Source organism: Phocoena sinus, chromosome 21 (assembly GCF_008692025.1).
Source record: "Phocoena sinus isolate mPhoSin1 chromosome 21, mPhoSin1.pri, whole genome shotgun sequence".
NCBI classification, from domain to species: Eukaryota; Metazoa; Chordata; class Mammalia; order Artiodactyla; family Phocoenidae; genus Phocoena; species Phocoena sinus.
In genome coordinates this window covers 13,630,507-13,645,436 of record NC_045783.1, presented here as the reverse complement: position 1 = coordinate 13,645,436, position 14,930 = coordinate 13,630,507, and the positions used below count along the sequence as shown (strand labels likewise).

The window sequence follows — 14,930 nt, the reverse complement described above, 5'->3', positions numbered from 1 at the left end:
TTGATAACATGGTATTTTTATTTTCAAGTTCAAAATATTTTTGAGTTGCCCTTCTGATTTCCACTTTTTACACCATGGCCCTTTAGAATATATTTTTATAGGATGTTTTAAAATTATATTTGTGGTTTTGGTTTAGTTTATATGAAAAATTGTAGGAAAAACTAGAAGCTCTAGATCAGGGTTCAGCGACTTATAGCACATTAGCCAAATTCAGCAGCCCAGAGCCCATTTTTGTGGCTTTTACCTTTTTAAATGGTTTTTTAAGTCAAAAGAATATTTTGTGACGTGTGAATATTATATGGAATTCACATTTCAGTGTCTGTACATGAAGTTTTATGGTCCAGCCACGCTGGGTTCATTTGTCTTACCCAGGGCTGCTTTTGCAATAGGGCAGAACTGTGCTGTGTCAAAGACCATCTGACCACCACAGCCTGAAATATTTACTGCCTTGTCCTTCAGAGAAAACATTTGTTGACCCTTTGCTCTGGATGATATTTTCTTGCAGACGACATTTACTTTTGCTTCTGGCAGGGAGCAGGGGTGCTCACAATCCCAAATCTCCCTAATCCAGCTAAAGGGACGAGATGGACTGAAGGCCGGCATCAGCGACTGCAGGGCCAGCGGGTCTCCGGTTCCCTCTTCCTGCTGCAAGAGGGCTCCCAGGGCTTCCCTCCCTGGGCGGGCCCCGCTTCCCTCCCTGAGAGGCTCTCAGAATCGCTTTCTAGTTCTCAGCCTTCCAGCCATATTTCCACGACTTTCAGACACCTCCCACCTCCTGGGGAAATGGACCCCGAACACCAGACTCTTTTCTCAGGATGTCTTCCCCAAAATCTTGGCCCCAATTCCCCGCTGCCTTCAAGCAAAATTTTCTTTTAAATAGTTTGAGCCCTTTTTCTAGTCGTTTGCAGAGAGACCACTGGTTGGCATTACCTGCTCTGCCACTATGGAAATCCTTTATGAATCATAAATACACTCTGCTTTGAGAGAGGATTCTTCGATGTTACAGTGAAACTGCCCAATGAGTCGCGTTAGTCTCAAGCCTGGAGGGGTCTGGGCAGCTGTCAGACGAAGCAGCCCCGTTGTCTCATCCCCCCCTTAGCCCCCCCAGGGTTGAGGGTGGTGGTGGCCGTGATCCCCGTTCGTCTGGTTCCCACCAGTGACTGAGTCCCGGGAATAACCCCAGCCTCTTCCCCCGTGCTCACTCTCTACCCCTTTTAAACCCACTGCAGGTCCTCACGTCATCCTGCTGTTATCGCTTTGATTCCAGGTAATCGTTTCTCACCTCCACTGCTGTCTCCTTGCCCCCAATCCCTTCTCCACGCTGCTGCCGAAGTGCTGAAGCGAAAACTTGATCGCCTCACTTCCTTGCTTTAAAAGTTCAACGGCTCTCGAGAGACTGTTGTAGAAAAATGGAAGTTCTTCAGAAGAGCCCACTAAGCGCCTCATTATTTAGCCTCACTTCTCATCACGCCCACAGACCCCTTTCAGCCTTCCTTAAGCTCAGCCTCCCCCCAGACTATAAATTCCCTAAGGGCAGACATCATGTTTTACTGGAATTGTATGTTCTCTGGCTCTAGCACAGTGTAGGTATTCACATGCTGGTATGAAAGGACTGGTGGATAAGCTAAAACAGTTGTGTCCATGCTTACCATTCCCTTTATTCTTACCGTTCTCTGTCCTCTTAGTCATTGGGCTTCAAATGAGCCCATCTTCCAAATTTGGGGGCAAAAATTCCCTTTGTCTAACCGAGCCTCTGGCTACTACCCTGTTTTTATTTCTTTGTACTAAATTGAGAATGCTGTGTGAGAATTCTTTCTTTGTACACAGGGGTCCTTCCACCTTGGCTGCCACCTGTCTCCCCTGGTCCACTGGGTTCCAGAAGCCCAAGGGTGTGTACCCTGAATCCTCTGACATCTCGCTGCAGGCCTGCCACATTCACCCAATAACCCATCACCTGGTTTTTCTCTCTTACCAACCCTCTGTCGTGGGACTTGAAGTCTCTAAGTTACTGCAGTTACTTATTTACATTCTTCTTTCCTCTGTTAAGACTCCTCCTCAGTGACAGGGACTGGGTCAGTCTGGCATTAACTTTGGCTCCAGTGCCTGACTTGCTGCTTTGGCGTGTGCTCAGGTGTGGGGGGTGAATATGTGTTGTCCCCCGTCTGCCCCACTCCCCACTCCCTCCATAACCTCTTAAAAATGCTGCCTTACCTCATCAGCACCATACTGAATCCGTTCAGGTCACTGATGGCTCCCTCCTTGCCAAATCCCAAGACCTTTCTCTCTACCTCCTTTTCTGACCTCTCTGGGGCACTGGCTGTTATTGGCCCTCTTTGAAATAATCCTCTACTTTACTTTGATGCCACATGGGTTACCTCAATACTTTCTCTGGGTTTTGCCTGATGACTTGTTCTAGCACCTGTCTCTCCAACCCCTAATGGTGGTGACTCTTCTTTAAGACCATCTCGGGCATCTTCTCTGTTGTTGTTTTTTGTTTTTAATTTTATTGATTGATTTTTGGCTGCGTTGGGTCTTTGTTGCTGCGTGTGGGCTTTCTCTAGTTGCGGCGAGCGGGGGCCACTCTTTGTTGCGGTGCGTGGTCTTATTGCTGTGGTTTCCCTTGTTGCGGAGCACGAGCTCTAGGCATGCAGACTTCAGTAGTTGCGGCACACGGGCTCAGTAGTTGCGGCTCACGGGCTGTAGAGCGCAGGCTCAGTATCTGTGGCACATGGGCTTAGTTGCTCCGCGGCATGTGGGATCTTCCCGGACCAGGGATCGAACCCGTGTCCCCTGCATTGGCAGGCGGATTCTTAACCATTGTGCCACCAGGGAAGTCCCTTCTCTGTTGTTTTTATACTTACTCATTTTATTGATTCTTAAGGACTGTTTACAAAAAATGCTACATTTAAGATAGTTTCCAAATTTCTATCTAGTCTTCTTTCCTTTACTTTTACATAGTCCTTTACTTTTAGGGTCCCTTTTAGATGTTTTCAGTTACTTCAGAATCCTTATATCCAAAACTGAGGTCACTTTTCTTCAGTGTCTGAATTATGTCCTGTCATTCTTCAAAATATAACACATTCCTCATTTTCACTGCCATCACTGTAATCCACACCTTTATCACATCGTATTTGGATTACTAAAATAGGCTTTTAGCTAGAAAAAGCTTAGGCAGCACTGACTTTAGATTATATATCATGTGGTTAAGTCATATGGCCTCAGGTATTGACTTTAGTCCGTGTTTTACATCCCAAATAAAGCAAAAGACAATCCTTGAGGGCAGAGACCCCATCATGCTTTTGGATCTGCCACAGCATCCAGGCACGTGTGAGACCATAGAGTGTCACTCAGTAATATTTGGCTCATCGGTATTTGCAAGAAAGTGCAAGAAATAGGGAAACTGAACTACAATAAAATGTTTAAAGATGCTCTAGTAAAGGGCTACAAGAATTAAAAATGAATAGAATACAGAAAAATTATATTCTACAAAATGTCTTATGAGACATAGGTAACCTTAATACATACACTGTACATTTACAATTATAAAACAGTAGGTTCTCATTATTTGTGGTAGTCATGTCCTGTAGTGTTAGCAGGAACACTGAATTAGCAAATACTGGTTCACTGCTCCTAAGGGAAATAACAGGTTAGGTTCCTTTGAGCTTCTGGTTACATTTTTGTCAACCAACCAATACATAACCTTGTTTTACATGTGTTTGTGTTTAAAGCCACATACTTAATATATATGGTTGATCCATTAACATTAAACTCATGGCCAACTGCACTCAGGCCTGAAGGAAGCTCATCTAACACACATATCTCCTCCATAAGGCACAGCACAGCCTTCCAGCACTTAGAAACCCTGGACATCACTTCATCACTATGCTTTGGGGCCATTTTAAACAATGAAATCACCAACAGAAAGCACAAAAAGGTGAAAAACATGGCACTGAATAGGTCACGAATGGCCCCGTTTTCAGAGTGGGAGCAGAGCTGAAACACGAAGGCAGGTCATGGACTAGTTTGACCTCAGCTGGGGAGACACGTGTCAGGCAAGTTTTTCATTGTGCTGTTCATGTCCAAGAATGAACACACAGGGGTTAGAAATAAATTTTAGAGAGGAGTCTAATTTGCAAATATGGAATCTGCAAATGAGGAACAAGTGTACTTTTTCATGCACTGATAAAAACATATTCAAGAGAAGCAGAAAAATGAATTTATGGCATGATAGAGTTTGTAAAATTGTATTTAAGGACTTGAAATTTGAATTTAAGGCAGCCATAAATTTTCATCCATAACATTATATTGGGGTCAATACATGACCCCAACGTGGTTGTCCCTCTGCATGTTCAAGATCCCACCCAACTGGGGGCTTCCCTGGTGGCGCAGCGGTTGAGAGTCCGCCTGCTGATGCAGGGGACACGGGTTAGTGCCCTGGCCTGGGAAGATCCCACATGCCACGGAGCGGGTGGGCCCATGAGCCATGGCCACTGAGCCTGCGCTCCGCAACGGGAGAGGCCACAACAGTGAGAGGCCCGCGTACCGCAAAAAAAAACAAAAAAAAAAGATCCCACCCAACTGAAGGACTCAACTTTCCCCAAATACTCCCCAGGTTCTCTATGTTTTTTTCAGATGCACCTTTTCCTCATTCATTCTTGCATTCAACAAATACGTATCAAACACCACCCATGTCCCAGGCACAAGGCAGTGAAAAAGATGATTACTGTCCTGAGTTTGCATTGCATGCTGTAGGTGTTTTTAAATTTTGCCTCAGCACAGTTTATGGTCCATATTCTACACAAAGTAAAACAGAATGGAAGCCATTATTCAGTTAATTGAGGTTTAAACACAAACCATGGAGGCGAGCTCTCTTTCAAAGTTACCCTTATGAGCTCCCTTCTCTGTCAGCTGCCATACTTTTTCCCATACACTCAAAATACAAAATAAGGTGGCTAAAAAGACAGAAGATACCCATAGGTGAGGCTTTTAGGGAGAATATCCATAAAAAATGAAAAGGGTTTATTGGGGGTGCTAGTAAAAGAAGGGGTGCATTTAGGGAGAGAGCTCTGCAGGAAAGAGGGCTAGTGAGGAATCCCTGGGGGCAGGATACTCCATTCCCAGCTGTTACTTTAAACACTTCCCAACCCTCCAGACCTTCAAACCTGACAGCTCTGCACGGTGAGAAGACTGCAGAGCTAGGACAGTAAGCGGAGGTACTGCCTGTCAGAGGCTGAGGGGTCTGGGGGTTCTGGGTGCGCTCAGGAGCTGGGCTGAGGACGGATTCCACAGGCTCCTTACACAAATCTCCGCTCCCGATGCCTCAGGGATAACACTCACAGGGATGGGGGAGGCCAACGTCTGGGTCATGTGCAGAAGGGGGATAGTGACACTAAGAAATGTTCAGTCCCCTTCTCTACTTCCCGCTCCTGCCAGGGAGGGCCCGCTGTTCACTCACTGCTCACACGGCCCACCTGCTTCTCATACCCCACATCCCGCACCCCCGGCTAACTCTTAGGCTTGAAAATACTCAAAGGGCTGGCCTTACTTTGAGATATACTTCACAAAAGTATTTGTTCTCCTAGCCTGCCCTGCTTTGCTTTTCTCTCCATCAGCAACAGAACTTGGGCCGTTTCTATCATCCTTAGCATTGGAAGGCCAATGAGGACAAGGTATCCAGAAGGCGCCTAACAGCCAGCGTTTGTGGCCTGGCCTCGAGATGGCCTTAAGAGACTTTCTTTTGAGCTCTCTGGCCTTTTCCAGCGGCAGAGACAACTGCTAGATTAGGAAGGATGTAACCTTGGAGGTGGCCAAACACAGACCTTAGTTACTAGAGTGAAATGAGGCAGCCGATTTTTTACCGGGGAGACGGGAGTAAGGAGAAGAGATTGGGAAGAAGGGTAAAGAACAGAGGGTACCGGGACTTCCCTGGCGGTCCAGTGGTCAGGACGCTGTGCTTTCACTGCCATGGCCTGGGTTCAATCCCTTGTCGGGGAACTAAGGTCCTGCAGCCAAAAACAAAAACACAGAGGGTACCGAGATGCCCTTCAACCACCTGTCAGGAGAACCACAAAAGACACGTGCCTGCCCTCCAGGCTTCGCCAGCAGGTAGGGACTTGTTTCCTCCAGGTCACTCCCAGCAAGCAAGGGCCATATGAACGGCGTGCTCTTCTGCACCAGTAATGCTTCCTTTCCTCTCGCAAACAGGTTTATGAGAGTCAAATCCAAAACTGCCTTTCCTCTAGGTCTTGATAAATTGTTGCTGAAAAGAAGTGCTGGCAGATACTTTCTATACCCACGTATTTAAATCTAGTTATTTTCTTTCAAGGCCCACCTTCTACCACCCCCCCCACCAGTTCATCTCCCGGCTTCTAGTCCCTACTCAGCCAGGATTCACTGTCTTAAACGTTACATTATCTAACAATGCCATGTCACTCCTCTCTCCTGACCCCACTTAAGCTTTTGTCAGCATAGGCTCCTGCCTTTTTGTATCTTCCACAGGACCTAACAGGCATTAAATACCAGCTTGCTAACTGATTTTCAGTGAATACTGTCTACCTGTCATAAAATTCCAAGCATCACAATTCTCTAAAGGCACAAATACAGAGCACTTCCTAATTGTGCAAAGCTCTTGAAACTGTGATTTAAAGCTTTTAGTGGAACCTCAGAATTCCTGAAGACAGTATGATAGTGCATAAAATAAGGTAAGATTATAGAAGCTACGATCCGTGTTACCACTAGGAGTCTACAGCAGCATCGTAGGAGGTAAGGTGAAGAGAGACGGCATAACCTGTTTCAGTTTGAAAACCAGAACTTTAAGCCCTGTAGGTGCTCACATGATACACAGTATAATATCTGACATTTAGAAGCTTGGCCACGGAGTTATAAATGAGTCATGCTAGAAAATAAGATGGATGGTCTTATGATTTTAATCCATTTGGCAGTTAAGAAGAATTCAGTAAAATATCGTGCATTAAGTGGTCTTTACTGACATTTCACCTTCAGTTATTCATTATTGTGTCTTCAGTTAATTATATAAGTATGATAAGTTCTTTTCTGTTTGCTGTGGGAATTTAAGTGTAAAATAAATACAAAATACATTTGTGGTTTAATGAATACTCAATGAAGCCTTTTTTTTTTTTTTCCTGACGTATTCCTTTCAATCTGGTTTCATCCCAGATCTTTCTTTTTACTTCCCCTAGGAAGAGTCTATTAAACCACACAATGGATCTGGAACCAATGAACTTGAGTTTTAATTACATCAGACATATTTTTTGATCTCATCATACAATACCAATACAAAAGCACCGCCCATGCCTCTCAACACGTTGGACCAGGCGCCTTTGAAGAAAGCCTTGGGTCCTTCATCTTTTGCAATCTTCCTCCAGCAGTCCACTGTCCCAGAGTACATAATATCCGCTGTGGAAACAAATGTTGGTAAGGGCTCCATAAGTCTGGGGGAAAGAGACTTTTCCTCCAAAAGACATCTGCCCACATAGTCATCAGTGTTATAAAGGTCACTTTGAGCCTTCCGCCCAGCTCTAGGCACATTCAACAGGACGTCCCCTCCCCCTGCATAACTGCTGAGGGGGGGTCTCTGGTGATTCCTACTTCAGCTCAACTCAAGATCAACTGAAGAACTGGGGCAATGAACCAGCTAATTCACAGAAGTCAAACAGAGAAACAGGAAGGGAGCTGGGTGGAGCGGAAGTATTAAGCTGGGTGGTCCTCTTTGTTATGGATGAGAAAACTGAGGCCTAATCTCAGACTGTACTGCCTAAGGTTAAAATGAGAGATGCAATTATTAGGTTGAACCATAAGAAACGGCCAAGATTCGATGTTTTTTTACTGTAAACATGGCAATTTCATATGTTTCAACCTATGGAAGCCAAAACTTTTTCTATCGCCACAGACTTCTTCAGGCCATCTCTCCCCCAGCTAAACCACCCTCCCCAATAATACTTGTAATAACTAGATAAGAGAAGAAGTATTTTTAAATAAACTAGCTGACTACTTCAATTCTTTCCCCTTGTTTCTGCACCCAGGCTCTAAGGGAAGAGGGCCTAAGGCCTCTGTGATGCTAGATGCCTAGTTAAGTTCACTTCTAAATATCCCATTTTTGGTGTTATCATTTCTTTGATAAAAATAAAATATCTTTTTTTAAAGGAATACTGGAGAATGTTGGGGAGGATTCATTATCATCTTTCTTTCCTAAATTCTCAGCACAATTTTAACAACTTAGAATAGCGAAGGCTGAAACGAGCACTGACTAGTATTCTCCTTGAGCAGAAAAATAAGAGTCCGATAGGTCTCAGGCTTACCCCCTTTCCGACCAGACTGCATCATCATCCTACGACGGACAGTGTCAAAGGGGTAGGACACCAACCCCGCGACCGCCGTCACAGTCTGGGCGATCATCCAGCTCACGATAATGTGCACATTCTTGGGGTCAGGCAACATCCCTGTGGGAAGAGCCAAGAAACCAAATGACCATGACATGGTTCCTCTGAGCAGCTGAGCAAAAAGCAGGTGGGGATGGAGAACAGGCCACCACACCTCCAACTCCATGCCCTACCCTTCCAGAAGAGTCCGCCCTTTGTGGGGTGCTTCATGAGTAACCAGGCAGCCAACAAAAGTTGGTGGCACACTCCCTGGATCCTCAAAGCCAGAGAGCTGTGCCCAGTGCACAGGGCATGTTGAAGTGGCTCCAAGTTAAACTTGGTAACGGATAGAGGGAGCTGGGCTCCCACTTCATCCGTCCCCGCCGAATAACTCAAGGCCAGTTTATTTCAGTAGAGGACAAGGAGAATCCCCCAGCTATTGATCCATGCCTCGACACCTCCTCACTGAGAAGCCTCAGTTTAGGCCAGGGCAAGGGACAAACAAGATTAACAAATACAAAGTCCTTTATCAGTTAGAGATCTCTCAGGATCCTCTCTGCACACACCCTCCTCCCCGCTCTGCACCCCCTGATGCCCATCTCTCACCCTTGGCCGTGTCATAGACTCCAAAGTAGGCGGCTCTATAGATAATGATGCCCTGGACAGAGACGTTGAAACCCTGGTAGAGACCCCTCAGGCCATCAGACTTGAAGATCTTGGTGAGACAGTTGCCCAGACCAGTGAACTCACGCTGGGCAGCACCCTTGCCCACGTCGGCGGCCAATCTGGTCCTAGCAAAGTCCAGCGGGTAGACAAAGCAGAGAGAGGTGGCCCCAGCTGCCCCACCGGAAGCCAGGTTACCGGCAAAGTAGCGCCAGAACTGCTTATGCCGGTCCACGCCCCCCAGGAAGATCTGCTTGTACTTGTCCTTGAAGGCGAAGTTGAGAGCTTGGGTGGGGAAGTAACGGATCACGTTGGCCAGGTTACCCCTCCAGAAGGAGAGAACGCCCTGCTCCTTGGGGATTCTCACCACGCAATCAATGATCCCTTTGTATTGCTTCTCAGCACTGATCTGTTGGCTGGCATGCTGGACCTGTGGAGGGGAGGAGGGTGGTGGAGGACAGGCAGGGCAAAGAGAAGGAAAGACGACAGGAGAACAAGGTTTGCACTTCCTGGATTTCCTTGTTTAAAAAGTATGGGGAAATCAAATGAATACTGAGTAAATGTGTTAGCTACTTGGATAATGCGCCCCCCAAACCCAATTTTGCCTCAAGTATCAGGGCATTTGGGAGAAAAGTTTCTGCTCCAAATAAACAGAAAGGACGATTTGATTACATAAAGGGAGTCATTTATTTGTTGCATTTTTCCCTAGGTGCCAGAACTATACTAGGGGCTTACTGGGAGATAGAAATGATTAAAGATCCTTGCCCCAAAGGACACCTGCTCTGATTTGACAGACATGATCGGCAGGAGATGAGAATTCCTCAGTCTCTCTCTAGTCTCCCCGGAGACCAGGATCTCTGAGTAGTAGATGTTCTAACAGCAGGAGAAAGAATCCACTAGGCATTCAAGCCTGAAATTTTTCAAGAGTATTATCCAAGTAATTAATTATTGAGGGGTTTGTTGCCGTGGGCAATTTGTTGGGGTTTTTCTTGTTCCTGATCATTTTGACTCCCAAATTGAAAACGCCCAATTCCTCATTGGAGGGGCCCTTGCCTTTTGGGCAAGTGAAAAAAAAAAATGGATACATGGGATGATGAGAACAAACCATTCAGAGACCAGGCTGGGGAGGAAAAGATTTGGGGAAAGGATGAGTAAAGCGATCTAAGTTTATTCTGAAAATTGTTTCTTAGTCTCTCAAAATCTCTTTATGTGCAAAATGGGGAAAAATAATACCTACCTTACAGAGGTCATACAAAGATGAGTGAATAATAGATATGTCAGCCTACAGCACAGCGCATGGGACATCGTAATAATCTCGAGTAATAATTATTATTTTGATGTTTTTATTGTAAAAGGTGGATGCAGGTAAGAGGATGCAAGGGACTTTGAAAATCAAGAGGTGAGGCCGACCCAAGAAGCCTGAGTGTCCGCGCTGTCCCCGAGCAGGATCTGGCTGGCTGCAACCTACTCCGGGTGGGTTTCCATATATAGACACCCGCACGCGGGGCGCCACCCGACACCGGGAACCCGCTACTGACTGACGCTGGACCTGACTCTGAGCAGAGGGCACCTTCCCCTTTTCGCAGGCCGCGCGCCGGGCCCAGGCCTACAGCGGATTTTCGGCGGCGCCCCGCTTCCCCTCGCCCCGCAGCTCGCCCGGGCTCCGCGCGCCCCGCCCCGCGCCCAGCTCGCCGCGCTCGCGCCCGCTCGGTCTCCACCTGCAGCAGCAGTTTGACTCTCTCGATGGGGGCAACCGCGGTCTTGGAGATGGCAGCGGCGACGCCGCCAGCCAAGAAGTCCTTCAAGAAGCTCAAAGCCTGGTCGCTCATGGTGACAGCCGGGCGCACACCGCCTCCGAGAGCCGCGCTCTCACTCTCTTCGCCTGGCCAGGCACAGAGTCCCCGGCTCTGTCCCTGCGCGACGCGAAGGGGCCGGTCGTTCCCCCGCCCCGCAGCCGGCCTTATATGCCCCGCCCAGCCTCTCGCGAGAGGAGTAGGGACCCCGGGGCCGTGCGCGCCCCGCGCATTGGCTGGACAGGTGCGCGGAACCCCACCCCACCCCTGCCAGCCCCCTCCTCTGCAGAGGGCAAAGGGGGCGAAGGCGCTTCCGGGAGGCAGGGGTGGGCCGGGTACTGTGCCTTTACTTGGGACGTTTAAAGGGCGAATTCATGTTATCTGTCCCGCGAGCGGAGGGAACACCGTGTCTGTGCAGCATGTGGGCCGCTGTATTTATAGCACAAGGAGGCTTAGTCCCGGGCCTTACCTGGACTCAGACACAGGACCTGCAGCTTCCAGCCCAGCTTGCTTTAGCCTCGGGCCTGCCCGCGACCCGCCCCTGGCCAAGGCCTGAAATGTTACTTTTTCTTCTTCTTCCTTGTAACTGTGTCCCTCACCAGAGCTCCCTGCCTGGATGTGGGACTCTAAAGAGTTGTGTGCGTTCACAAATAAGATCCGCCAAAATAAATACACTAACGTCATTTGATGCTATGGTTGCTTCATCTAATTTGGCAACCCGCTGATTCCCCTCTTCTCACCATTCAATCGTTCAATCCTTCATTCTGCTATCAAATGTTTCTGTGCCGGGGGCTCTGCGCCACCAGGACAGGCCGAGCGCAGGGGGCCACTAGGTGAATACTTTTAGCAATATTTTAGCAAGTGTTTTGTGTGTGTGTGTGTGTGTGTGTGCTGTTTTTCTATTGGGTCAGCCTGTAACCCCATGATACATAGCCCCAAGGACCTTATAGGATACAGGATACGTTTTTTTGGTTTTTGTGTTTTTTTTTTAAATCCCTTAAGGGCTTGATGTTCCACCCTGCTCTCAATGGAATCTCAGCGCATATTCTGGGCGGAATGTTCTCAGGCAGCTGGCGGCTTTCTGAGGGTCAGTGCTGTTACCCTTCCCTTTGGAGTAGCTGGGTGACCGGGATGTCAAGTAAGAGAAGGTCGAATCCTTGACTGTATTTGCCTCTTTTTAATAGACACCTGGGGTGGGGGAGATATATGCTATCTAGTCCTAGGAATGGATTGCAATTAATGTGTGGAGTATTTTTTAAGAAAATATATTACTATGAGCTTTGATTTTCCTTAACATTTTTTCTAGACAGTTCATATAATCATACAGGTTTTCAAATACAGCTGTTCCTTCCCCTAGAATGATTGCTCTAAACTCTTTACACTATCCAATTCTCTTGCCATGTTTGTTAATGTTCGTTTGTACACTGGACAAAGTTTATTCACTTTTTTCACAAGCTTGCTGTTGAGTGCAGACAGATATCATGTTAGGCATTGAGTGAGCTGCAGCTTTGTGTCACTCTGGGTTTGGAGGCTTCAGTAGAGCTCAGGTCACGTAGTTGGGTGCCAGGACCACAAAGGGTACGCGTTTATCTGAGGCTGGAGAAGACTAGAGTCCAGAAATCCAGGTGAGAGGTCAGAGCAGGTAGAAGGTCAAGGATTCAGCATAAACAGAAAAGTCCACAACCTCTTAAAACTCAAAAAATTGGGAATTCCCTGGTGGTCCAGTGGTTAGGATTCCATGCTTTCACTGCTGGGGGCCCAGGTTCAATCCCTGGTTGGGGAACTAAGATCCCACAAGCTGTGAGATGTGGCCAAACAAAACAAAAAAAGTTTTGTCTGCCTATATGCCTGGATTTATTTTTACTGTCGAGCTGTTCAATTATTTAAACATCACAAGATTTTTTTAAACAGACATTTAAGTTAAATATTAACTTATATTAATTCAGGAAGTTTTATCGTCTTTGTTACACTTAATTTTACCAGTCAAAATTTTTAGTATTTCCTAAGTGGGAGATATCATATCTCTCCTTGGCTCCTGTCCAATTGTCCTGTCACGTCAGAGGAGCTGTAGCTGGAATCCTTGACAAGAGGTTTTCCGTGGACATCTGCACACTGTCCTCTCCCCCCATGGGCTTTCTCAGAAAGGAGAGGCCTCAGATGCCCCCAGGAGCATGGGCTGTCTGTGATCACAAGATCTGGGTATCACTTACACAGGCAGGGGTGAAAATGGCGCTCAGTAGAACATGCGTCTGCCTGCCAATCCCAGTACTTGGTGGCTTTCTGCCAGCCTGAGGATGGACAAGGCATCTGAGATAAGAGAGAAAACTCTGCTTTCAAATGTGGCATGGTGTCCTGGAGACTGGGGTGGGATGGGGGGAGGGCTATGCAGAAATGAGAGTAGTGTATTGAGCGGGTTTTGGGATTTTAGTGGCAGCTTTTAAAGAATTAGTCTCTTTTTACCAAATTGGGACTAGAGAACGGGAGCTGCTAAAGAGAAAAAGCCACAAGAAATTTAAACAAAAAACACTTAAGGACTTGGTGATGGTGGGGCTAATGCACTGCCTGCGTGTAGGTGTACCTCTAAAACTGCAACGAAGTAGAACACACTATTACTATCTGTTCATGTGGTAAACTCCGGCCTTAAACAAAGAGGAATGAATTCTGAAAATTTATTTTTTGATCATATAAGACCATACATGAATTGCTGAATTTCAATCAAAGATTGAAGTAGACTCATTCATTTTCATGCATTGATGCATCGTTTCCAAAAGACCAAACAAAACAAATGCTATATTTCTCCACAGTTCTCGCTTGGGGCAGCTTAATTAATTAGAACGATACCTTAATTAACAAATTCTTTATAAGAAAGTGTCTTAATAGTAAAGTCCTTATTAAAGGGCACACACACATCACATGCCTTCAGAAATCATGTGTATTCATGCAAAACACTCCAACTACCAGCTCCTACTTAGCTCATGCCGAGAAAATTATGCAACTACAAAATCTGTCTTCTTTTTAACCTATTTATTCATTGTAGAAACTGCTTACCCTTTAGTGATCAACTCCTTGGGTATCCACTCTCCTCCTTCCTTTATCCATCAAAATAGAAATGATCTGAACCATTCACTCACCATTCATTCATTCATTTCCTTTTCATCTTTCAACAAGCATTATTGCATGCCTACTCTAGACACCAAACACTGTTGGGCACTGGTGATACAAAAATCAGAAAGGTAAGAGTGCTGCCCTAGAGACGCTCATATGGCAGGAACAGACATACTTGTGCTGCCTATAAGGGTGTTCCAAGGTGGTGAGACAAGGGTCCAAGTAGGCCTGTGGTTGTACTTCCAGGTGAGTGACTTTCAATGTGCTACCTGGGTCAGAACTTGTATTTTTATTTTAGGAACGCTTAGGACACAAAAGTTTTGTTAGAAGGATCTTAGGCATTATTATTTAAAGGAGGTGATTTCTGGGGCAGAGGAGCCCCTGAATCATCAAAAAGATGCTCAGAGGGATTTCTTCTCCCAGAAGTCCCTCCTCCCTGGAGAAGTTGGCTCAGCAGTTGCTGGTGGGAGGAGCCTGCAAGCTTTCAGCCCCTGCAGCCTGTCCCCCACTCACAGAGTTGGACACCCCCTTCCTAAAGAGACCCATAACCTCTTCTCTCCCACCCAATCTTAGTACCTGCTCTTTACTTTATCCACGACCCCAGTAAGCATTTTCAGTCTTCTGTAATACAGTCAAGCTCATTTTTATGGATGTGTAATAATGTCTTCTGATCATAACCGTCCACCCTTCATGATTTACAGGCTTCTGATTTCACTGAACTACAGCCTCTATGAATAAAACCAATACTCACCTGGAGTTGTCCTGACTGGTAAGTGTTGTACATTTCGAACTGGCTTCCCCAGTATTTAGTGTTTCTTTATCCTAGAATTGCTTTTTTTAAATACTTGCTTTATTCCTGCTATTATTTAAATCAGTGTTTAATAAATGTTATCCAAGAGTCCATTTTTGCTCATCTGTACTGTTGAATAACAATATGTTGCTATTTTAATATAGGAAGTCTTTTCCCCTGTATGCTTGCTTTTACCCCATG

The 14,930-nt window shown here is 46.2% G+C and overlaps 1 protein-coding gene across 1 annotated transcript; it reads right to left on the bottom strand.

Moving 5' to 3' along the window:
• Positions 1-6,908: 6,908 nt before the first annotated feature.
• Positions 6,909-11,005, bottom strand: SLC25A4 (solute carrier family 25 member 4). The gene is made up of 4 exons (XM_032618564.1): positions 10,760-11,005; positions 8,985-9,471; positions 8,319-8,459; positions 6,909-7,416 (listed from the first exon to the last, which is right to left on the bottom strand). The coding sequence occupies exons 1-4, from the start codon at positions 10,868-10,870 to the stop codon at positions 7,259-7,261; spliced, it is 897 nt and encodes a 298-aa protein (XP_032474455.1). The 5' UTR covers positions 10,871-11,005; the 3' UTR covers positions 6,909-7,258.
• Between the last annotated feature and the right edge of the window lie 3,925 nt (positions 11,006-14,930).

Excerpts from the sequence above, each read along its gene's own strand:
- SLC25A4 (XM_032618564.1), bottom strand. The coding sequence starts at position 10,870 with ATGAGCGACCAGGCTTTGAGCTTCTTGAAGGACTTCTTGGCTGGCGGC. Across the intron at positions 8,460-8,984 it reads AGTCTATGACACGGCCAAGG|GGATGTTGCCTGACCCCAAG; the intron begins GTGAGAGATGGG and ends CTCTTCCCACAG. Across the intron at positions 7,417-8,318 it reads GCAGTCTGGTCGGAAAGGGG|CGGATATTATGTACTCTGGG; the intron begins GTAAGCCTGAGA and ends TTGTTTCCACAG.